This window comes from Lynx rufus, unplaced genomic scaffold, assembly GCF_022079265.1.
Source record: "Lynx rufus isolate CCGP_SWC_20201006 ecotype Redwood Valley unplaced genomic scaffold, mLynRuf1.p SCAF_8, whole genome shotgun sequence".
Taxonomy (NCBI): Eukaryota; Metazoa; Chordata; class Mammalia; order Carnivora; family Felidae; genus Lynx; species Lynx rufus.
In genome coordinates, this window is record NW_025814896.1 from 79,706,642 (window position 1) to 79,731,292 (window position 24,651).

At 34.9% G+C, this 24,651-nt stretch overlaps 1 protein-coding gene across 5 annotated transcripts in view; it reads right to left on the reverse strand.

The window, feature by feature from the left end:
* USP34 (ubiquitin specific peptidase 34) overlaps nt 1–24,651 on the reverse strand; it is a 251,225-nt gene that overhangs the window by 126,301 nt on the left and 100,273 nt on the right. For 4 of the 5 annotated variants that reach the window (XM_047068664.1, XM_047068663.1, XM_047068661.1 and 1 more), the window contains exons 11-18: nt 13,801–13,926; nt 13,508–13,637; nt 12,820–12,855; nt 12,355–12,485; nt 11,152–11,765; nt 8,748–8,962; nt 4,465–4,580; nt 4,247–4,374 (exon numbers count right to left, since the gene is read on the reverse strand). In XM_047068664.1, coding sequence (XP_046924620.1) covers nt 4,247–4,374; nt 4,465–4,580; nt 8,748–8,962; nt 11,152–11,765; nt 12,355–12,485; nt 12,820–12,855; nt 13,508–13,637; nt 13,801–13,926 — 1,496 coding nt within the window. The remainder of the gene's footprint in view (nt 1–4,246; nt 4,375–4,464; nt 4,581–8,747; nt 8,963–11,151; nt 11,766–12,354; nt 12,486–12,819; nt 12,856–13,507; nt 13,638–13,800; nt 13,927–24,651) is intronic. The other variant, XM_047068662.1, reaches the window with a different exon arrangement.

Here is a 24,651-nt window from a genome sequence, read left to right on the forward strand (position 1 = left end):
CTCACGCTCTCACTTTATGAAAACATTCTGCAAAGCAGTCTACTGTGTGTTTCTGTAACTTTTAACTTCCTGCACTCTTGAAATGTTCGTCTGTGTCTTATAAAACAATCTGCCTGAGGCTAAATATGCACAAAGCACACACATGCTGCATATTAGAGACTAGGCAAGGCATTTAAAAAAAGTGTTTACAACGGTTCCATATAAATGGTAGAATTATGGACGATTTATAGAGGCTTTAATTTTCTTTTTCAGATCTCTATGCTTCCTGAGAATAGGCCCATATTACTGTTAAAAAAAAAAAAAAGCTAAGTTTATTTTTTTAATGTTTATTTAATGTTTTATAGTTGAGAGAGCGAGCGAGTGCACACATGCGGACAAGCAAGAATCCCAAGTAGGCTCCATGATGTCAGCGCAGGGCCCGATGCAAGGCTCAATCCCACAAACGACAAGATCACGACCTGAGCCAAAATCAAGAGTCAGACACTGAACCAACAAAGCCACCCAGGTGCCCCAAAAACTAGATTCATTTTATCAAATAAATTGGAATATGACCACAGAAAAGGAAAAACAAACAATGCTGATAGGTCTATAAACCATGTAAGGAACTGCAAAGAAAATATAAAAGTTAGTACAGAGAAAATAAAAAGATAAAGCTTCCTTAAGTACATAAAAAACTGACATCACCAAGAAGTAGACTTCTGTGTTCTTTTGTCAAATGTCAGGAAAATGATAAATAAGGTTGCAGTGGCCCATTTGTTTCAACATAAGGAAGAGCTTTACCATTAATATTAGCATCCTTATGCAACACTCCTTTCTGATGGTAAACCCAGGGGCTAGATTTGAAAAAGAATTCTTACATTCTTTAGGGTTTCTATAATTCAGATGCCACTACTGACTATTTTGGACCAGGTAATCCTTTTGTTGTGGAGAGGCTGTTCTCTGCATTGATGGATATTTAGCAGCGTCCCTGGCCTGTAGTAATACATCCAATACCATTCATTAGTGTTAACGACCAAAAAATATCTTGGTTGATATTGCCAGGGGGTGGGGGGGAATCACTCCCACTGAAAATCACTGGTTTATCAAGAAACCCAGACCAGAGGCGCCTGGGTGGCGCAGTTGGTTGAGCGTCCTACTTCAGCCAGGTCATGATCTCGCGGTCCGTGGGTTCGAGCCCCGCGTCGGGCTCTGGGCTGATGGCTCAGAGCCTGGAGCCTGTTTCCGATTCTGTGTCTCTGCCCCTCCCCCGTTCATGCTCTGTCTCTCTCTGTCCCAAAAATAAATAAACGTTGAAAAAAAAAATAAAAAAGAAACCCAGACCAATGATGTACAAAAATTTTTCAACTTGCATAATAATGTTGGTAAGTTTAACTGGTATACACTGGATGTGGTGTGTATTTCCTATGCTAAAAAATGCCATTATGTTCTAAATATTATCACATATGACTGTCCTTCACTACAAAACTAGCATGATACAGCAACCATCTGAAGAGTCAAGTTTGAGGGCAAAATTAAATGCAACACAGTAATCATGTTTACAACATACTCAATAAAGCATTAATTAACTGTATCAGGATACAGGAAGTGAACAAAGGAAAAATGCTTTAATTTCAACTAATCTGGGAGTGGACAAATTAAAGCTTAATAAAAAATCCAGATTGACTATTTTCCGTTTTACACACTTATTTTTCCTTCTGTCCCTTTTAAGTTTTCCTACTTTTAAAGGTGTGATGACTGTGGAAAAATAAATCAAAAAGCATAAGGAAGAAAAGAAGTACTCAATTCTCTCAAAATTAACCATTTTATAGTCTCACATATTGCTTGCAATCTTTCTTAACAGACAAGCCTGTAATTATATGCCTCTATATTGATATAATCTTTAAAAAAAAATCTTTAAAGGCTGCATGATGTTTCATATTTCACACAGTCTTACTGAAGTATACATGGAAAAAGTGTATACCTAATAACTCAGAATAGGAGGTGAACATATCTGTATGATAAGCACCCCCATCAAGAAATAAATCATTACCAACATACATCTGGCTTTCATTGTGCCTCTGTTCTAGTCACTACATAACCCAATAGTAACCATTATCCTGACTACTAAATACAATCATTTTCCTGTTTTTAAACTTTACATAAATAGAGTAACAGTGATACACTCTCTTATATCTGGCTTATTACACTCAACATTGTATCTGTGAAGTTCATCCATACTATTCCATGCAGCTGTAGTTAATTCAATGTTACTGCTATAACGTCATTCAACAAAGAGTCCACCATTTAGTTTTCCTTTCTATTCTTTTTTGACACTTGGATAGCTATATAAAGACTATTCAGTTATTTTGAATAATGCTACTATGAACTTTCTTTTTAAGTTTGTTTGTTTATTTATTTATTTTTGGGGTGGGGGGGTGAGAGAGACAGACGGATACAGAGGATCAGAAGTGGTCTCTGCACTGACAGCAAAGAGCCCGATGTGGGGCTTGAACTCACATACTGTGAGATCACGAACTGAGCCAAAGTTGGACACTTAACAGACTGAGCCACTCCAAGCACCCCAGCTATGAACATTCTTTTCTTTTTACTTTACTTTTTAAATCTTTATTTATTTTTGAGAGAGTGTGAGCAGGGGAGGAGCAGAGAGAGAGACACACACAGAATCCGAAGCAGGCTCCAGACTCTGAGCTGTCAGCACAGAGCCCGACGCGGGGCTCAAACTCACAAACCGTGAGATTATGACCTGATCTGAAATCGGACGTTCAACCAACTGAGCCACCCAGGTGCCCCCGGACATTCTTGAATGTGCATTTTGGCAATCATCTGGATGTCTTTCTGTAAGGCACATACTTAGCAGTGGAACTGCTGGAATTAGCAGTGGAACTGCTGCGTCTTAGGGTATGCAGATGCACATATGGGAAATATAAACTGTCACAACCACTTAAAAAAACTGTTTACTGGCTTCACAAAGACGTCTAAAAGACAATTTACATTTTAAAATTAACTGCTATACTACCTACATAAATTTAAAAAAATTAATCTAGCCATTAAAAGCATTCCTTTTAAAAAATTTATGTCGGGGCGCCTGGGTGGCTCAGTGGGTTGAGCATCTGACTTCAGCTCAGGTCATGATCTCACAGTCCGTGAGTTCGAGCCCCACGTCTGTCTCTGTGCTGACAGCTCGGAGCCTGGAGCCTGCTTCGGATTCTGTGTCTCCCTCTCTCTGTGCCCCGTCCCCGCTCATGCTCTGTCTCTCTCTCCCTCAAGAATAAATAAAACATTTAAAAAAAAAAAAAAAAAAAAAAAGAATTTATGTCAAGAGATGTAACTGATGTGCTAACAGAGGTCTATTTATTAAGTGGTTTCTTATACCTGCATGAAGAAACTGTTCAAACTATATAACCGTTTAAAAGAAAAAGCAGAAACTGTCACACATACTTTTTCTAATTCAACTGAGTTTTAAAAAAAAGTTTATAGCATTTAAACTTTAAAGCTTATTAAAGCATTCAGTAAAATTAAATATTTGTATCAGGCTTAGGCAGAGTGTGCTGAAAACATTGTATGAATAGAACAGAATACAATACATTCAATTAGTAAGTGAATGCCCTATAATAGAGATGGCATTACCAAAGCAGTGTAAGAGAAAGGAAACCTGAAACTATACCAATGAAAAATAAATGAAAATCAAAAGTTGCGGTAATCATCTTAGCCCAAGTAAGAAGTACATGGCAGAATTCAAACTAGAAAAAACCACCAGCCTAATTCTTTATGCATGACACAAGTCAAGACATAAAAGATCGACCCAGATGGAAGAACAACGCCATTATCAAAATGTTTGCATTTCACTTAAGTTTAACTTCATTTATCTTATTTAGGTTGTTTTATATATGAAACAGTTCAAGAACATTTAACTGAAATTTGAAAACACAGCAGTCACCACTATGTTTCCAGAATCAAGAAGAAAGTATTGTTACTATTACTTTGTTTCTGTTGCAGGATATCTAATCAAGGGTGTCACAAGTGCCGAAAAAGAAGGTCTAATTTAAAAAAAAAAAAAAAAAGAACCCTATGAGGTAAAAAAATCTTCGAACCTAATAAGAAAACCACAATTACTTAAAAAAAAAAAAAAAATTTTTTGGTTGGTAATGTTTCATTAAATGCTATGAATCCAACATACCATAGTCAGTAAAGAATACACAAAAGGAACTTTGACTACTATATAAAATTTTTTTAAATTCCCATTTACCTGTTGTTTCCTAAATTTTCAAGGCAACCTTCAATGAATCTCATTCGAATCTGTCTATCTGTAAACCAACATACTAAGGAACAGAGAAGCTTCTCTGCTTCATTTATTAATCCTTCAGAAAGATTAACCTGCAAAAAATGTATACACATAAAGTCAGTTTATCCTGTTTGCATTTTTGGTGTAATTTTGTAGTCTTTTCATTCTATCAAGTAACTTACCGCATCATCATCTTGAACTATATCCCACAACAAAGTGTTTCCTTTCTTGCAAACGTTATCCAAATTAATGTCTGTCACAGCATTACTGTTGAATTGATGTTTATGAACTGCAGGTCCTGAAGGGATGAAATATAACACACTATAGAGGAATGCAACTGACTGAAATTGTGAATTATAGCATTCGTAATGTTAACAAATCCAAAGTAAAGTGTAACAATTTATTTTTACACCACAAAATAAAAACAATACAAGATTAACACAACAGTTGCTTTGTGAGCTGCAGTGTTGCTGAGAAATTGATAAGACTAAAGTTTAAGAAGAGTTTTCTTCTCATAGTCTCTTCATTATTTCTAGTAACTATGATTGTTTTTCACATGTCAAGTGAACTATATATAAATGCTTGAAACTCAAATTAAGCATAAAGATAATTTTCTTGGAATAATTTTATAGCTAAGAAACATTCTTCTAAATTACCTTCTGTATAATGTTTTATATCCCTACATTTAAAAAGTTGTACCAAAGACGATTTACCTACAACATTCAACTAAATGCAAAGATTCTAGTATAATAATTTAGGCTTTGTGTGCCAAGCTAAATAAATTTTCACTAGTTCTAATAAGTAAAAATGCTTGTTTTTTTGAACAGCTTTACCATGAAATTTCCCTATTTAATTGTACATATACATTGATTTCATTGAAACAAGAATTGTACAACCATCAACATTAATGTTTAAAGCACTTCCACCACCTTAAAACATTCCTTCATACCTAATTACAATTCCTATCACATTCCTCAGCTCTAATCCATTTTTGCATCCACATAAATTAGCCTTTCCTAGAAATTTTTGTAAATGGAATCATACAATTTGTGTAGCCTTACATCTGAATTTGTTCACTTACCAAAATATGTTTTGAGGTTCATCAATATCAAAGCACATATAGTATTCATTTTAATTACAGTATAATATTCTATTACATGGAAATACTTCATTTTGGTTATATTCAACAGTTAATAGACATTTCAGAGATTCCAGGCTCTGGCTAATATGAATGATGCTGCCATAAACATCTGTGTAACAAGTCTATATGGACACATGCTTTCCTTTCTCTTCGGTAAACTGGAATTGGTGAGTCACAAGATAAATGTGTATTTAACATCTGAAGAATTGCCAAACTGTTTTCCAAAATGTTTGTGCCATTTTACATTCCCAACAATAGTTTATTAGAGTACCAGTTCCTGTTCCTCTACATCCCCACAATACATCAGCAGGGTCACTCTTTTTAATTTCAGCCATTCTAATAGGTGTGCAGTAGAATCTCATTGTGATTTAAAAATTTTCATTTGGTGAGATGCCTAAGTGGTTCAGTCAGTTAAGTGTCCCTCTTGATTCTGGCTCTGATCATGATCTCCCATTTGGGGGATCTGGTCACACAAGGGGCTCTACTCTGTGCTCAAACTCACTTGTGCTCTGTGTAAGCTCAAACTCACAAACTGTGAGACAATGACTTGAGCTGACATCAGGAGTTGGATGCTTAACCAACTGAGCCACCCGGGAGGCCCTCAAATAAACAAGTATTTTTTAAAATTTGCATTTCCCTAATGACTAATGATGTTTTAGCATCTTTTCATGTGCTATCATTCATTTGTGTATCTTCTCTCTTTGCTAAATTACTACTGAGTTGTAAAAGTTCCTGCATATTCTGGATATAAGCCCTTTACGAGATACATAATTTGCAAATATTTCTCCCAGTCCTTGGCCTGCCTTTTGGTGGTTTTGTTTTAATATTTCTTTTTTAGCTTAATTTTATTAAAGTATAATGTAAACACATAATCAAGATATAGAACATTTCTATCACCCGAAAATGTTCCCTTGTGACCTCTTACAATCATTCTCTACCACCAAACCTTAGGTAATCATTAAGAAGATTTCAATCATTATAAACTAATTTATAAAACCTTGGATTGTGAGTAATTTGTTCTGCATGTGTTCCACAAGATGAGCAAACATTTCTAATAAATTTTAACTTGCAACACAAATAGTATGCGGCACCGAATGTCACATGATCACAACTGAGCCAATGGTTCCTGAAATCTGCTTTGATATATGAGTTGGATTACAAGCATGTTCCTGGAATGAATTATGCTTGCAAACCAAGGTTTTACTGTACTTTTGAATATTCCAGAATTGCTTTTAGTGATACTCAGTATGTAATACACCCTTTTAATTTCATTTGCTTAGAATGTTGATATTTACCCATTACGTTGCATGTATTAGTTCTTTCCTTATTAATGAGTAGTATTACTTTGTGTAAATATACCATATTTTGTTAATATACCAGTTAATTCCAGTTGAAATTATTCTGGAACAGGTATGAACATTCACTGTACAATCTTTTTGTGTACGTATGTTTTCATTTCTCAGGTAAATAAACCAGAATAGGAATTGCTGGGTCATATGGAGAGATACATGTTCAACTTTATAAGAAACTGGTGTAACAGGTCCCAAATCAGCTGAATTCATACTCCTCAACAGCAACGGAGAGTTCTAATTGTTCTAGAAGTTAGTGTCATTTAATATCGTTAGTCTTTAATTTTACCCATTACAGTAGGTATATAGTAGTACTGCATTGTGGTAGTAATTTTTTGCATTTCCCAGGTAACTGGAGATACTAAGCATCAGTTTCATGTATTTATTGACCACATTTCTGTATCTTCTTTTAACTATTCAAATCTTTTGCCCATTTTTGTTTTTTTTAAGGTAGGCTTCACGCCTAGTACAGAGCCCAACATGGGGCTTGAATTCATGACTGTGAGAGCAAGACCGAGCTGAGATCATGAATCAGATACTTAACTGACTGAGCCATCCAGGGACCACCCCCCCACCTTTTTTTTTTTTTTTTGCCTATTTTTAAACTGAATTGTGTTACTGTGTTGAAAAGTTCTTCATAGTACTAGTTATACAAGGTAGATTCAGAAAGCATTAATATACATAATAATTCTGCTCAATTTCTAACTTCATATAGTAAAAAATAGGTACAATACTGAGTAAAAGGAAAATAGAATAAAAATAATGGTGAAAATTTAGTAAATATGGTATCAAATTCAACTGACCTCAATCTTACTTAATCTATTCATTTCTCAAAAAACCACAATAACACAACAATAAAAAAAAGTCAAGATACCCTTATCTACATCATGCACACGTAATTGAAATCAATTAAACTGTTGCCAAAGTCCTTAAGTTATATCTCTAAATTTGATTATGGCTTTTTAACATAAACCTATCTATCAGGTTTACTCAGTCTGTACTGGTACACCAAAATCCATTTCCTAGGCTAGCAGGGGCTGATAGTACCTTAAAAAGCATGAGGCTGGACCTTTATTTTAACATTAAAAAATTTTTTTCATGTTTATTTTTTTTGAGAGAGAGAGAAAGAGACGAAGCAGGCTCCAGGCTCTGAGTTGTCAACGCAGAGCCCGATGTGGGGCTCAAACTCACAAACCACAAGATCATGACCTCAGCCAAAGTTAGATACTTAACTGACTGAGCAGGTGCCCCTATTTTAATTTTTTAAGTGTATATAGCACTTTATTTTTTTTGAAGTGTACTTGACAATGTTCCATTAGTTTCAGGAAGTTGAACCTTTAAACTGCTAATTCTAATACTATTTTTCCCTCTTAATTTGTCTCCCTTTCCTCCTTTTTCTTCTATTATTCTTCAACCTCCTCTAACCTCCATTCTTCCAAGTATGGTCATTTCCTATTACTTTTTAAAGAATGATTTGAAATGATTAGAACCATCATTTTGTGAACATTTCCATCACTCCGGATGGAACACCTTGCCCTGTAGCAGTTACCTCTACTCTTATATCCTCCCAACCCTCCCTAGCCCAAGGCAACCATTAATCTACTTTCTACTCACTAAAGACTATGCTAGACATTTTACATAAATGGACTCATACAACATATGACCCTGTGTAATTTCCTTTTAGCTCCTTAGATTTCTAAATATAAAATTTAATACAGCCATTTATTTTCTAACATACAAGACTATAATTTTATATATTATGTATTTCCTTTCCTAGCTAAATATCTCTTGATAGAAATGTAGCCTTTATATTCATGATGGAGTATTCATAATAATTTCATTCCCGAGGAAAGAAAACAAACCACACACGTATGATTTGGCAAAAATATTCAAGTATAACATTAAATATTGAATCCTTTTATCAATATAAATTGTTTTAAAGAAAGTAAATATTTTACTTACTACAAAACCTTACCTTGACTAAGATGTTCATGGTAAATAGATGCTAAATTGGGAAGATGTTGTTGGAGATGAGATGTTAGCTCTGCATGTGAATTAATCTGAACTAGTTCCTCTTCACACCCAGATTCTTCACCATCAAAATCAGCCATATTTTTTTCTGATTTTGCACTGACCTGGGAGCTACTGCAACTGACATCATCTGCACTTAGCATATCATCAACCATATGCCTATTAACACAGAGAAGAGCACAAAGTTAAAACACATGTTGTGAAACACACAAAAATTGTCTCAAAAACTGAAAACCCCACTATGTCAGAATTATAAATTAATTACACAATATACCCACATATTGTCTGACCCATCAACACATTTCACTAAAACCAACTCAAAGATAATTTTAGGGAAAATCTGTAAACTCACTGTTACATATTTTCTGAGCTCAAACCACAATGTGAAACCCTGTACAACTCCAAAATCGAATGAGATTACAACCAGGAAAATACTTCATTTTAAGGCTGCAATCTAGATGTGGTTATTAACCAGGAGACTTTTATTCAATGTAAACTCCTATTAAAACAATACCTAGTAAGCAATTTACTTCTGAAACATACCATACTGGGTACTTTAAGGATGGAAAACAAAAAAGATAAAAAATAACACAAAGAAAAAATGGTCAGGATTAATTTAGAGATTCACAAGAGGTACCCTGCACAGAGAACATGGGAAGTGCTAATATGAAAATTGTAGGTCTTGTGAAGTAGGGAATTGTTGTGGGTATGAAAACTAAAAGATCTGCAATGTGCCAAAATGAATATATTTCACCTCAGTTTTACAAACTAATTGCTTTGTCTTCCTTATAAGCTATCCTGGGAAGAATTTTGAATGTGTATATGTAAAACGTCAGACTATAAACCACTGGTTCTCAATCACAGGGGGACACTGGGCAATGTTTAGAGATATTTTTGGTTATCACAAGGTGGGAGATGCTGCTGGCATCTAGAGATAGAAGATTAAGGATGATGCTAAACATCCTATAATACATTCACATTGCTGCAAATTCAAAACACAGAATTATTTGATCCAAAATGTCAATACTGCCAAGATTGAGAGACATCACCTTAAATTCATATGGGTCAGTAATAAGAAATAAAGGCAAAGAAAATAAAGTAGTAAATATATGGATATATAGTTCTCCCAAACAACCACACTGAATTCTGAAAGTCCTGACACACTGCCAAGTGTTAAGAAAACTAATACTGATAAACCACATATTTGTATTTTATTGTCAATTAAAATTTACTACTTATATGACGGTAATAAACAGGAGCTAACACATATTGAGCTCTATTATGCACCAAGTACATCGGCCCATAAAATGTTCACATTAAAACCCAAGAGGTAAGTACTAATGTTCCTATTTTATAGATGAGAAAATGACTGACACAAAAATTAAGTACTTTCCCCAATAACACCTAATGACAGAATCACTTACTTTTAATTACCACAAATATATTTCACAAATACTCAAAAAGCTTTATCCTTATTCATACCCTAAAATTAAGATGCATGTAAAATTTCCTTTTAATGATCACAATTTAATGGAGTTTCCACAAGCAATCTTATAACTGCTTTAAGGTAATTATTACAAGGAGATAAAGATTTAGATCTGTGTTGTCCAATATGATAGCAACTAGCCACTATGGTGATTGCACACATTGAAAAGTTGCTGATCTAAACAGAAATGCACTGTAAATATAAAACATACACAGAATATTGAAGCCTTATTACAAAAGAAAGAAAAATATCTTTGTTTTTTTACTGATTACATATGGACATTTTAGATATTACTGCTTTAAATAAAACTTATAATTAAAATTAATGTCACCTATTCCATTTTGCTTTTTAAAATGTGCCCAGAAGCAAATTAACAATTATATACTTGCAGCATGCTTTTGAATTTACATTATATTCTTTTGCACTAATCTAGAATATACTGCAATTCAATAAACACAAGCTGTAATTGGTTCCCTAAAGGAAATAGACTTTTTTTGGTAAACATTTATTTTTTTTTTAATTTTTTTTTTAACATTATTTTTGAGACAGAGAGAGACAGAGCATGAACGAGGGAGGGGCAGAGAGAGAGGGAGACACAGAATCGGAAGCAGGCTCCAGGCTCTGAGCCATCAGCCCAGAGCCCGATGCGGGGCTCGAACTCATGGACCGCGAGATCGTGACCTGAGCCGAAGTCGGACGCTCAACCGACTGAGCCACCCAGGCGCCACAAAACATTTATTTTTTAAGTAATCTCTACGCCCAATATGGGGCTCAAATTCACAACCCCAAGATCAAGAGGCGCATGCTCTATGGACTGAGCCAGCCAAGCACCACAATACAACCTATTTTTAAGGAGACTTACCCATCATGGTGGTGATGATGATGGTGGTGGTGGTGGTGGTGATGCTGTGGACCAATAAACTGCCGACAATTAAATAATTCATTCCCAATAGTCTCCCCAAGAAAGTCCCCAGTGCGTGTAATACAAGATTCCTGAGATGCTTGTGCTATATGAGCAGCATTCATTTCCCCTGAAATATCATGTTCTCGATCTTCAGAGTGTGAACAGGCATCTAGCATTCGTATTCGATTATCTACTGAAGGCATTGAATCAGTGTTAAAAACCAGGTCCTTTCCTGTTCCATTGCTTGTCCCACTTCTTTCTGATGGGCCTTGGGAATCGCCTAAGCAAATGCCTGCTTGGCTTTCTAACTTTCTGTTCCGAAGATCTGTACCACAACTGCTTTTAGGAGGATTATGACCATGATCATCATCTTCATCTTCTTCTTTAAGGGCTTCAATATCTGCAATGTCTTCTGACTGTACCTCACTGCCAGGGCTCCCAGCGGACTGGCTGGCATGGCTAGAATTCACCTCATTGCTAGATCCATCGCTATGCCCACTACTGCTACCAGGACCACTGCTTCCATCTTCACCACTGTTGGCAGTTTCATCAGAACTTCCCTGCATAGATTCCTAGATTTAGAAAGAAACAGACTTAAATAAATATTTAAACTAGTAAGAAAAAAGTAACTGACATGAACACCCTGACTTTTTAAAAGGTTGACGCAAGGGGCACCTGGGTGTCTCAGTCAGTTGAGCATCTAACTCTTGATTTCAGCTCAGATAATGATCCCAGGGTTGTGGGATCAAACCTGGTGTCGGGCTCCAGGCTCACTATGGACTCTCTCTGTCCTTCCCCCAATCACTTGCACAAGTGCACATGTTCTCTAAAATAAAAAAATAAAGTGCAAACCCATCACGGCAGAAACATTAGCCCTGTCTGCAAAGTGACACTTTAACTTTCCTCCCACACCCATCTCTGTTAATGTAAAACAAACTTTCCCTTAAAAAAAAAAAAGAGTCTGCTGTAATCATGACAGACTCCTCTAAAAAATATACAATAGAATTAAAACACACAAAATTTAAAGAACCTTAACAATAACTACTTACAGAAGAGGCCTGAACATGGACTATGTTTATATTTCCAGTTCAAAGGATAAACATGATAAAATCCCCAAAATCCAAAAATCTTGTTAAAGTGGGGGGAAAACTGTTTTCATACCTCTGTGTCAGAAAGTCGTTGTTGGACATGTTTCGTTCTATTAATAAGTTGCTCATCCATTTCAATGTCACTGCCTCCACTTTGATGTGTATCACTGTTATCACTGCTTTGAGGACTAGCAGCAGGTGACCCTATATTAAACAGATTTTACATTGTTACTCTTAATTTGTATTAACATGGGAATTTATGAGAATGACACAATCCTTTGATTCTTTCATTTATAAAACCTTTATGCTAAATAGCCAAAAAATATAATCTGGAAATATGTTAACATTCATTAATTATCTCTCAAGAGGACATAGATGATTTCAATTGAAAATAAGATGGATAGCCAGTTAAGTGTTCATATCTACTCAAAAAAACTTTATAGCCCTGATACAAATATATTATATAAAATGAATTCTATGTGATCATGGAAACAAAACTACAAGTCATCTTGCCATGCATTTCTAAGACTCAACTTACAAGGTGATGGGGCTGCTCTTCTGAGCTCTTCTTCCTCTGAAGGAAAAGGAAAAAACAGGAGGGAAATATTCTAAGTGACTGATCTTCTCTGGAAGATTATCAACTGCTCTGATTATTATTACAAAATCAACAAAATACAGGCAGAGAAACCTGAAATAATGAAGTCCCTAACACCTACAATAGTAGTTGTGTGTGCCTGAATGGAAAATCCTTAATAAAAACATAGTTATATGATGTCAGGAGACCAAAAAATGGGGTAAAGTTGATAAAGTTTTAGAAAGCTCTGGAAAGCTTTCCATAAAACCCATAAAATGCCTGAAGTGAGACAACTTTTGAATTAGAAAACACAGAGAATTGTACCACTATGATCTGCTATAAAAATTGTTTCTAAAACAAAGTATGTTTGTTTTCTAACCAAAAGCTCCAAAGCTATTAGGAAATGGTTTCCCCCCACCCCATGGGAAGAACTAATGAGAGAATATCCAATAACTACTACAACTTCATTACTGTTCTTTACTTGAAGAGTAAACCAAAAGTATTAGCTAACCACTATTTATTAACCCTTTAACAAATACCCTACCTCCCATCTCAAACTTATTTTGAAGTTAATACTGAGAAGAAACTACTTCAAGTTTGAATTATTAAATGGAGAAATATTACTTTAAAAAATACATCACACTTTACTAACCTTTCTTATTTCCAATGGGAAGATTAGTATTTAATAATGATGCAAAAGAACTCTGTTTAGACAGCTGAGCCTTAGCTGCTAGTGCATTGTTCCATAATGCTTTAATTAACATCGATGCCAAGTATAGGGTCTTTCAAAAAAAAGAGAGAGGTTGAAATTAGCGTTTCATAACAAATTTAATATTCTTTTGCCTAAATGAAACATGAACGTTAAAAACCTACCAATTATCTGCATCACAAATTTTATATTAAAAAAAAAACACCCACCATTATTTAATGCTTGAAATATATTACCTGTTCAGTATGAACACTTGGCTCAAGAGCTGAGACCAGATTAAGGAGATGTCTAAGCGGCACTGGATCCAAATTCTTGATGAGTGAAGGAAATAAGTCGTGTATATACCGACTACAATGTTTCAACTATAAAATAAAGGTAGAGACAATAATCAAAAATAATTATACTACATTAATAAACAACCTGATACCGAAAAGTTCTACAGAAAACTTCTACAGTTTAAAAGTCAAGAAAGCAGTTGGAACAATATTTTCTAATATGCTGGGAAAATATTCATTACCATATATCATAAATGGCAGTACATAACATTATGAAAATAAAATTCCACTGAAGCAGAGCTTTATCTTATCTAAAAAAACCAAAGTTTAATTTTCCAGCCACAAGAGGGAAGCACACAATAAAAAAATTTCTGGAATCCAAGTATAAAGAGGATTCCAATTAAATTTATAATATAGATCATTAAAATATAAACAAATTAGTGTATTAAAATGTAAGTAGTTGCAAATAAAATAAATTGCAATTAGAAGAGAAATCCAAATTAACTATTCTAAGTGTAACACATTTTTCATATTAAATGGTTATAAAGTATTCATACAGGTGCGCCTGGGTGGTTCAGTTGATTAAGCATCTGACTTTGGCTCAGGTCATGATCTCATGGCTCACGGGTTCGAGCCCAAGTCAGGGTCTGTGCTTACAGCTCAGAGCCTGGAGCCTACTTTGGATCCTACATCTCCTCCACCCTCTGCCCCTCCTCCAGTCACACAATGTCTCTCTCTCAAACATAAACAAACATTAAAAAAAAAAGTATTCAGGGCGCCTGGGTGGCTCAGTCAGTTAAACGTCCGACTTCAGTTCAGGTCATGACCTCACAGCTCCTGAGTTCAAGCCCCGCATCAGGCGCTGTGCTGACAGCTCAGAGCCTGGAGCCTGCTTTGGATTCTGTGTCACCCTCTCTCTGCCCCTCCCCCACTCACAATATGTCTCTCTCTTAAAAAAAAAAAAAGTATACAATGTTCATTTTACTAGAGTACATAATAGAAACTCACTTAAAATAAACGTCTACATAGCAATAAACCAAGAAACAAAATCTCCTTATACTAAACAGAATAATAAATGAAAGTGTAACATTAAATATTACAATATCATGTAAAATAAGTATCTTCACCTTAAAATAAGCCATCAAGCTGCAAACTGCAAATTCAAGATATGCAACAAATAAGAGCAAGCCAGTAATTCCCAATTTGAAGGTTCCAAAAGTAAAAATCTCAGGGATCCAACTTACTTTCTATACATAAAAATTCCATCAGAAAATATATGTTTTTCTATTCTAAAATACTGACTTTTATATTGTTCAGGCATAAAACATATGAACTTTTTTATGCTATCTCCCCTATCAGGATATATATGCACAACAGAATTCTGAACCAGAAGACAAAATAAAAGTAGGAAAATAACTTTGGAGTAATTCCTCCACATTGGGGTGACTTTCTATAAGCTACACTATTTATATCATTTGATATGAAGGATAAGTAAATAATCAATTAAAAGTTTACTGCTTTTAGGGGTGCCTGGGTGGCTCAGTCGGTTGAATGTCCGACTTCAGCTCAGGTCATGATCTTGGGTTCAGGGGTTTGAGTCCTGGATGTGCTCTGGGCTGACAGCTTGGAGCCTGGAGCCTGCTTTGGATTCTGTGTCTCCCTCTCTCTCTGCCTTTCCCCCACTCATCCTCTGTCTGTCTGTCTCTCTCTCTCTCTCTCTCTCTAAGAATAAATGTAAACAGTAAAAAAAAAAAAAAAAAAAATTTAAGTTTATTGCTTTTATAGGTCTTATAAGTATAATTACACTTTTCCTAATTAAAATGTAATGAATCATAGTAAAAAATAACTTTCTGACTTGCTGCCACTTTGATCATTCAGAAAATGTTACTTCCATAATAGACTCAAATTTCATAATCAAATACCTTACTGGTTATCTTTAAGTGACAAAACCCTTGAAAGATAATTATGTAATCCTATAATCCTATAAATATATAAGGCCCTTTGAGGGGTGGCACTGTACTGACAGTGTGGAGCCTGCTAGGGATTCTGTAGCCTTCTCTCTTTGCCCCTCCCCTGCTTATGCTTGGTCTCTCTCTCAAAAATAAACATTAAAGGGGCGCCTGGGTGGCGCAGTCGGTTAAGCGTCCGACTTCAGCCAGGTCACGATCTCGCGGTCCGTGAGTTCGAGCCCCGCGTCAGGCTCTGGGCTGATGGCTCAGAGCCTGGAGCCTGCTTCAGATTCTGTGTCTCCCTCTCTCTCTGCCCTTCCCCTGTTCATGCTCTGTCTCTCTCTGTCCCAAAAATAAATAAACGTTGAAAAAAAAAATTAAAAAAAAAAACATTAAAAAAAGATTTTTTTAAAATAGAAGGCTCTTTTAGAGGTGTACATCATGAAAACAAATTCAGAAAGTAAAGACAAAAAAATATTAAAATTACACAACTTAAAAAGATTGCAGTGTGAAGTCAGGTCATACTCTTCTTCATTAGTTATCACAAAGTAAAAAGAGGAAAAGGAGTCAGGAAAGATGGTAAAGCAGAAAGTGCCAGGGATCCCTGTCTGCATCTTGACAGCAGTTATATAGACAGAACTGTCTGATGCAACCACTCTGAAACTCTGGAGTCAGTCTGAACCTTCACACTGACACACTTCCAAGGGGAAAGGCTAGCCAGTAAATTGGTAGTTAATAATGGCATATTTCAACCTGCAGTGTGATAGCAGCTACCCATTCCCCACTCAATGCCCCTATGTCAAATAGCTGTGGGGACAGTAATATGTAATTCTTCTTTAGCTTGCTGGTTTTTGTCCATGACTTTATTATGCCTTACACAAAAATAAATTCAAAATGGATGAAAGACCTAAATGTGAGACATGAAATCATTAAAATTCTAGAGAACACAGGCAGTAATCTCATCTGCCGTCAGCCATAGCAACTTCTTTCTAAATTATGTCTCCTAAAGCAAGGGAAACAAAAGCAAAAACAAACTATTGAGACTTCATCAAAATAAAAAGCTTCTGCTCAGTCAAGGAAACAATTAGCAAAACTAAAAGCCAACCTTCAGAAGGGAGAAGATATTTGCAAATGACCTATCTCATAAAAGTTAGTATCCATAATATACAAAGAACTAGGGACACTTGGGTGGCTCAGTCAGTTAAGCATCCCACTCTTGATTTCTGCTCAGGTCATGAACCTGAAATTGCTGAGTTTAAGGAATAAAATAAAGGAAATAAGGAAAAAAAAATAAAGAAATGTAAATAGATTCTAAGGGACCTGTGAGAACCACAACCTACCAACATACTCATTATGGGAATCCCAGAAGAGAAAGGACTAAAGTATATTTGAAGAAACAATGGCTGAAAACTTCCAAATTTAATAGAAAAACATGAATCTACAAATCGAAGGAGTTCAACACATCCAAGTAGGGTAAACTCAAAGAAACCTAGAGCAAGACTTATCATAACCAAACTGTCAACAGTCAAAGACAGTAAAATAATCCTGAAAACAGAGATAAACAATGTACCACATATAAGGGACAGTCAATAAGAGTATCAGCAAGTACCTAATCTTCTGATTAGAAGATTGGAAATGAGAGAAAGTGGGATGATATACTCAAAATCTAACAGAAAAAACTTCCAATGGAGAATTCTGTAACTGGCAAAACTATCCTTATGAGAAAGAAATTAATACATTCCCGGATAAACAAAAATAAAGGAGTTCACTACAACCAGACCTGCCTTGCCAGAAAACCTAAAGGAAGCTCTTTACAATGAAATGAAAACAAGCTAAACAGTGAAGAAATTAAGACCTCTGAAAAATACACAGGAAAATTAAAAGCTACTATTGTTTTCATTTCTAACTCCACCTTTTATTTGCTATATGATTTAAAAAAGAAATGCAAAAACAATTATTGCTAATGTAAATAACTGTACACACAATGTATTAAGTTGAAAGTTGTCCTATCAATAATAAAAATGAGGTAAAAGGAGCTATATACAAGCAAAATTTTGTGTAATATTTGTAATATTTTGTGTAATATCAAATTCAAATTAGATTATAAGAATCTCAAGATGTTAATTGTAATTTCCACACTAAACACAATATCTACAGAATATTTTTAAAGAAAAAGGAAATGAGAAGAGAATCAAACACTACAAAAAATCAACTAGGAACACCAACATAAGGGTGTAACAGAAATGATAGACAAAAACACTGCTAAGACATATAGACAAAAACAGAAAAAAGGCACAAGTATATTCACTCTTTGAATAATTACTTTAAATGTAAATGGTATAAACTCTGCAATCAAAGACAGAGAGTGCTAGAACGGATTTTAAAAACATGGCACAACGGTATGTGGTCTACGAGGACACACTTTATATCCAAAGACACAAACAGGATAAAAGATAAAGGATGTAAAAAGATATTCTGTGCAAATATTAAGCAAAAGAGAACTGGGCTGACTATGCTGAAATCAAATAAGATAGCCTCTAAATTTTTTAAAGGTTACTAGAAAAAATGGAATTACCATATGACCCAACAATCTCACTTCTGGGTATACATCCAAAATAATTAAAAGCAGGATTTTGAAGGGATTTGTACACCTATATTAATTGTACACTGTATATTCATTCACAACAGTCAAAAGATAAAAGCAAAGTAAATGTCTAACAATAAACAATTGTGGCATATACATAAAATGGAATATAATTCAAACTTACAAGAAAGGAAATCCTGTCACATGCTATGATATGGGTCACCATGAGAACATTATGCTGAGTGAAGTAAGCCAGTCACAAAAGGACAAATACTATTAGATTCCACTAATGTGAAATATACAGAGTAGTCAAAACGATAGAAACAGTAGAATGGTGGCTACCAGGAGCTGTAAGGAGAATAAAGGATTTGTTGCTCAATGATTTAATGTTTTGTTTTGTTTTGTTTTGTTTTTAAATAAACTGTATGCCCAACAAGGGTCTCAAACTCAAGACCCCAAGATCAAGAGTCACATAATCTGCCAGCACGACACCCTTATGTTGTTCAATGAAATCAGACTTTCAGTTTCGAAAAATGAAAACGTTTTAGAGATCTGTTACATAACAATATGAATGTATCCACTATTAGAACTTAAAAATGGTGCAGAGGATAAATTTATGAAGTTTTCTTTTTCCTACAATTAGGTCTTTTTTAAAAAAGATTAATAAAGAGTGATGTAATTTATTAATAAAAGGTCCAGGTTACAGCAATATAGTATAAACATTATATTTTTATAATAACATTACCTTATAACCCAAAGCTAAAAGCACAGAAATAAAATAGACATACAAAATACAGATTAGAAAAACAACAGAAAATTAACAAAACCAATAGTTGGTTCTTCTAAAAGATTCTCAAATGTTTAGCTAGACTGAAAAAAAAAAGATATAAATAGCTAAATCGACAAATTCAAATGGGATATTACTATCAAACTTAATACTATGAACAACAGTACACTAAAAAATTAGATAACCTAGAAGATAGGGAGGAATTCCTTGCAAACTACCTACATTAACTCAAGAAGAAATAAAAAGAAATTGAATCAAAAAAAAAAAAAAAAAGACATTGAATCAGTAATCAAAAACCTCCCAATGAAAAAAAGTACTAAAATGCATGGCTTAAACAGAGAATTCTAACAAACATTTCATAAAAAATTAACATCAATATTTCTCAAACGCTCCCAATAAAATTGGAGAAGAAAATACTTATTTTTTTAATGTTTATTTACTTTTGAGAGAGAGAAAGAGAGAGAGAGCACGCGCACAAGTGGGGGAGAGACAGAGAGAGAGGGAGACACAGAATCCCAAGAAGGCTCCAGGCTCTGAGCTGTCAACACAGAGCACAACGTGGGGCTCGAACTCACGGACCTGAAGACTGTGACCTGAGCCGAAGTTGAACGCTTAACTGACTGAGTCAACCAGGTGGCTCTGAGAAGGAAACACTTCTTATATCATTCTATGAAGCTTTACAGGTCTTCATAAGAACAAAAAATTACTAAGCAGTACCTCATAAATGAGAGAAAGTCCTCCAGAAACTATTAGGAAATCAAATCAAAGAGCATACCAAAAGGATTATTCACTATGCCCAAGTGAGATTTATCTCAGGAATTCAAGTGTGGTTCAAAAAGAGTATCGATGACTGTACATATCATGTTAGCCAACGGAAAAAAAGCAACACAGTCATCTTAACTGACAAAGAAAGAATGACAAAATCCAACATCCTTAAATGATAAAAACTCTCAGAACACTCAGAGGATAAACTCAACATGATAAAGGATATTTATGAAAACCCCACAGCTAACTGCATACTCAATGATAAATGACTCGTTTTCGCATAGGATCAGGAAGAAGATAAGGATGCATGTTATTTACCGCTGTGTTTTAACACTATACCAAACTTCTAGCCAGTTACTGGACTCCACCCCATAAAACTGAATACATCCAAATTGGAAAGGAAGATGTAAAACTATTCAAAAATGACACAATCCTATATGCAAAAAAACCCCTACATATAATAAGGTAGTAGAGCTAAAAATCAAATAGACAAAGTAACGGAGTACAGATCAATAAGCAAAATTAAGCTGTTTCCATATACTAGCAATGAATTATCTAACAAAGAATTTAATCTAGCAATTCCATTTACAATAGCATACAAAGAATAAAATACAATTGATCCTTGAACAACGAAGAAGATAGGGGGGTGCTGATCCCCTGTGTCATCAGAAAGCTGAGTGTAACCCTGACTCCCAGAAACATAACTATCAATAGCCTACTGCTGACCATAAGCCTAAACAACAACATAAACCAGAGTATCAATAACATAAAGTCAATTAACACATATTTGGTATGCTATATATAATATATACCACATTCTTAAAATAAATGTTAAGAAAATCATAAGAGAAAATACATTCACCATACTGTACTGATCAAAACAACCTATGTGGGGGCGCCTGGGTAGCTCAGTCAGTTTAAGAGTCCGACTTCAGCTCAGGTCATGATCTCCCAATTCATGGGTTCAAGCCCCACATCAGGCTCTGTGTTGACAGCTCAGAGCCTGAAGCCTGCTTCAGATTCTGTGTCTCCCTCTCTCTGCACACTCTGTCTCTCAAAAATAAATAAATGTTAAAAAAAAAATTTTTTTTTTAATAAAATACCTATGTGTATGTGGACATAGGCAGTTCAAACCTATGTTGCTCAAGGATCAACTGTACTTAAGAATGAATCTAATAAAAGAGGAAAAAGACTTGTATACTGAAAACTACAAAACACTGCTGAAAGAAATTATAGTTTAAATAAACGGAAAGACATCCCATGTTCATGGATAAGAAGACTTAACATGTTAAGATGTTAAATACTACCCAAAGTGATATACAGATTCAATACAATCCCTTCAAAATTCCAAGAGCCTTTTTGGTCAGAAATGGAAAAGTCAATCCTCAAATTCATAGGGAATTGCAAGGAGTTGTGAAAAGCCAAAACAATTTTCAAAAAGAAAACTGTGAAACCTACAAGAAAATAAAAGTAATTAGAACAGTATGGTATTAGCATATAGACCAATGAAATAGAACAGAACACCTAGATATAAACTTTCACATAAATCATCAACTAATTTTCAAGACTCACAAGACAATTCAATGTAGAAAGGATAGTCTTTTCAACAAAAGGTGCTGGGAAAACTGGATATTCACAAATTGAAAAATGAAGATATATATTTACCTTACACCACACACAAAAATCAATCCAAAATTGATCAAAGACCTAAACTCAGGAGATAAATACACAAAACTACACTAAGAAAACACTGGGGAGAATCTTCACAACACTAGATTTGCCAATGGTTTCATCACTAGGACACCAAAAAAACAGGTAACAACCAAAAAAGTAGATAAACTGAAATCCATCAAAATTAACAGTTTTTGTGCATCTAAGGATACTTTATTTTTTTTTAATTTTTTAGTGTTTTTATTATTTATTTTTGAGAAAGCGCGCACATGCGCAGGGGAAGGTCAGAGAAAGAAGAAGACACATAATCCAAAGCAGGCTCCAGGCTCCAAGCTGTCAGCACAGAGCCCAATGTGGGGCTCAAACTCATGAACCTGATCATGACCTGAGCCAAAGTCAGATGCTTAACCAACCAAACCACACAGGTACCCCTATTTATTTTTTTAAAGTAAGCTCTATGCCCAACATAGGGCCTGATCTCATGACTCCTGAGATTATGCTCTATTGATTGAGTGCGCAGGTGCCCCTGAATCTAAGGATACTTTAAAGAAAGCAAAAGAAAACTCGTAGAGTTGGAGACAATATATGTAAATTATATATCTGATAAGGGATTAATATCCAGAATGTAAAAAGTACTGCTGTTATTATTTTTTTTTAATGGGGCAGACAGAGAGGGGAAGAGAGGATCTAAAGTAGGCTCTGTGCTGACAGAGGAGAACCCAATGCAAGGCCTGAACTCACAAACTATCAGGTCAGATCATGACCTGAGTTGAAATCAGATGCTTAACCAACTGAGCCACCAGATGCCCCATAAGTACTACTAAACTTTAAAATCTCCCAAGCAACCCAATTCAAAATGGGCAAAGGTCTTGAATAGACATTTTTTCAAAAAAGATATACAAAAGGTCAATAAGCATACAAAAGGATGCTCAAAGTCATTAGTCATTAGGAAATGCAAAAAAGTACAAATTAAAACCACAGTGAGATATTACTTCACAACTCCTAGGAAGACTAAAAAAATTTTTAGGACAAATAACAAGTGTTGGCAAAGATAGGGAGAAATGGGACTCTCCCTGTTCTATGGGTTGAATGTAAAACACTGCAGTTGCTGTAGTAAAGTTTGGCAATAACTCAAAAAACTAGAGAATTACCGTATGACCTAGTAGATCTGCCCCTATGTATATATACAGAAAAACTGAATGCAGGGACTCAAACATATGCTTGTACACCCATGTTCATGGAAACATGATTCACAATATATAGCAAAAAAATAGAAGCAACTCCAATGTTTATGAATGTAGAAATGAAAACATTAAATGTGGTATACACAAACAATGGGATATTATTTAGTTGTAAAAAGACAACTTTTTACATATGCTATACCATGGATAACCCTCAAAAACACTGTGTTCAGTAATATAAGCCAGACATAGACAAATACTGTGATTCTACTTAAATGAGGTACCTAAAATAGACATATATAGACAAAATGTAGAATACCAAGGGCTTGGGGGAGGGACAGTTATTGTTTAATGGGTACAGTGTTTTCATTGGGGATAGTGACAAAGTTTTGAATATTGACAGTGGTGATGGTTACACAATATTAAATATTTAATGCCATTGAACTGTACAGTTACAAATGGTTAAGTTTTATGTTTATATATATTTGTGCCACAATAAAGAAGTTAATTAAAAAAAGAGAAAAAATAAATATATGTGTTAACAGGCATCATACCAAAACTCAAATCAAGTTTTAAAAGAAAAAAAAAAAAAAAAAACCCCGGAGCACTTGGGTGGCTCAGGCAGTTAAGCAGCAGACTCCTCATGATCTCACGGTTGTGAGATGGAGCCTGAGTCGGGCTCTGCACAGACAGTGTGGAGCCTGCTTGGGATTCTCTTTCTCCCTCTCTTTCTGCCCCTTCCCTGCTCAGGCACACTCTTGCTATCAAAATAAACAAACGAACCAGCATGGATTACTTAACACCTGAAAACCTACATAAGAGAAAAATTCTGCCAACAAGAAATGGTGGGATAGAGGCACCTGGTTGGCTCAGTTGTACATTGGTGTGTAGAAATTAGGAAGGGAGGAAGGGAGGAAGGGAGGAAGGGAGGAAGGGAGGAAGGGAGGAAGGGAGGAAGGGAGGAAGGGAGGAAGGGAGGAAGGAAGGAAGGAAGGAAGGAAAAATGATGGGATATACCTACCTATCTTCATAAAATATTACCAAAAAAAGCAAAAAATAAAACAAAATAAAATAAAACATAAAAGCTGTTCATTGAGGAAACAATGAACTACTATTCACCTCTATTACAAAGTTCTGAGGGAAATCTTAGTATCTTACATTCAAACATGAGTACAAAGAAAACAGACATCTCAAGCGTGTAGTAACCCAGAACAGAACATCAGGATTCCTCTTTAGGGAAAACAAAAAGCTACTCTGTGAAGACCGTAAGAATAAATACTCATTAATTTTGGAATGAGAAAAAGAGAAATGAGGGGAAAAATTTTTTTGAGTTATAACCTAAATACAAACTTAGCAATAAACAACTGTACAAATTATGGTTATAAAATTTAAAACAAATAATTTGATAAACTATACATAACACATAGCAAAAACTGGAAAGCAGAAAATGAGAAAAGAAAAATGATGAGATTCCCTCATCTTCTACAGAAGAGAATCTATCATCACTGTATTTTAGAATGAAAAGAAACACACCCACAAAGAAAATGAGAGCTAATAACAGATACTAAATTTCAACAAACTTCTGAATAAAATGAAGGGAATACATTTTAAAATGCACAGACTGAGAAAGGTGTAGCTCAGAGTAATTTGTGAGTGAGCTGTAAAGGAGCTAAGTTAACCTTCCCAATGTAAATGGGAAAGATACTGGACTCAGATGGACACCAAGAGGTATGAAGATAAAAACACAGGATTTCAATAAATATTCTTGAAGAATAATTTTATTTGTCAGCCATCAATGGGTCAGAAAAATACAAACAGCCATCCACCAAGGCTCTTCCCTGAGTAAAAATTATATAAAGCCATAGCTTTTAAGCA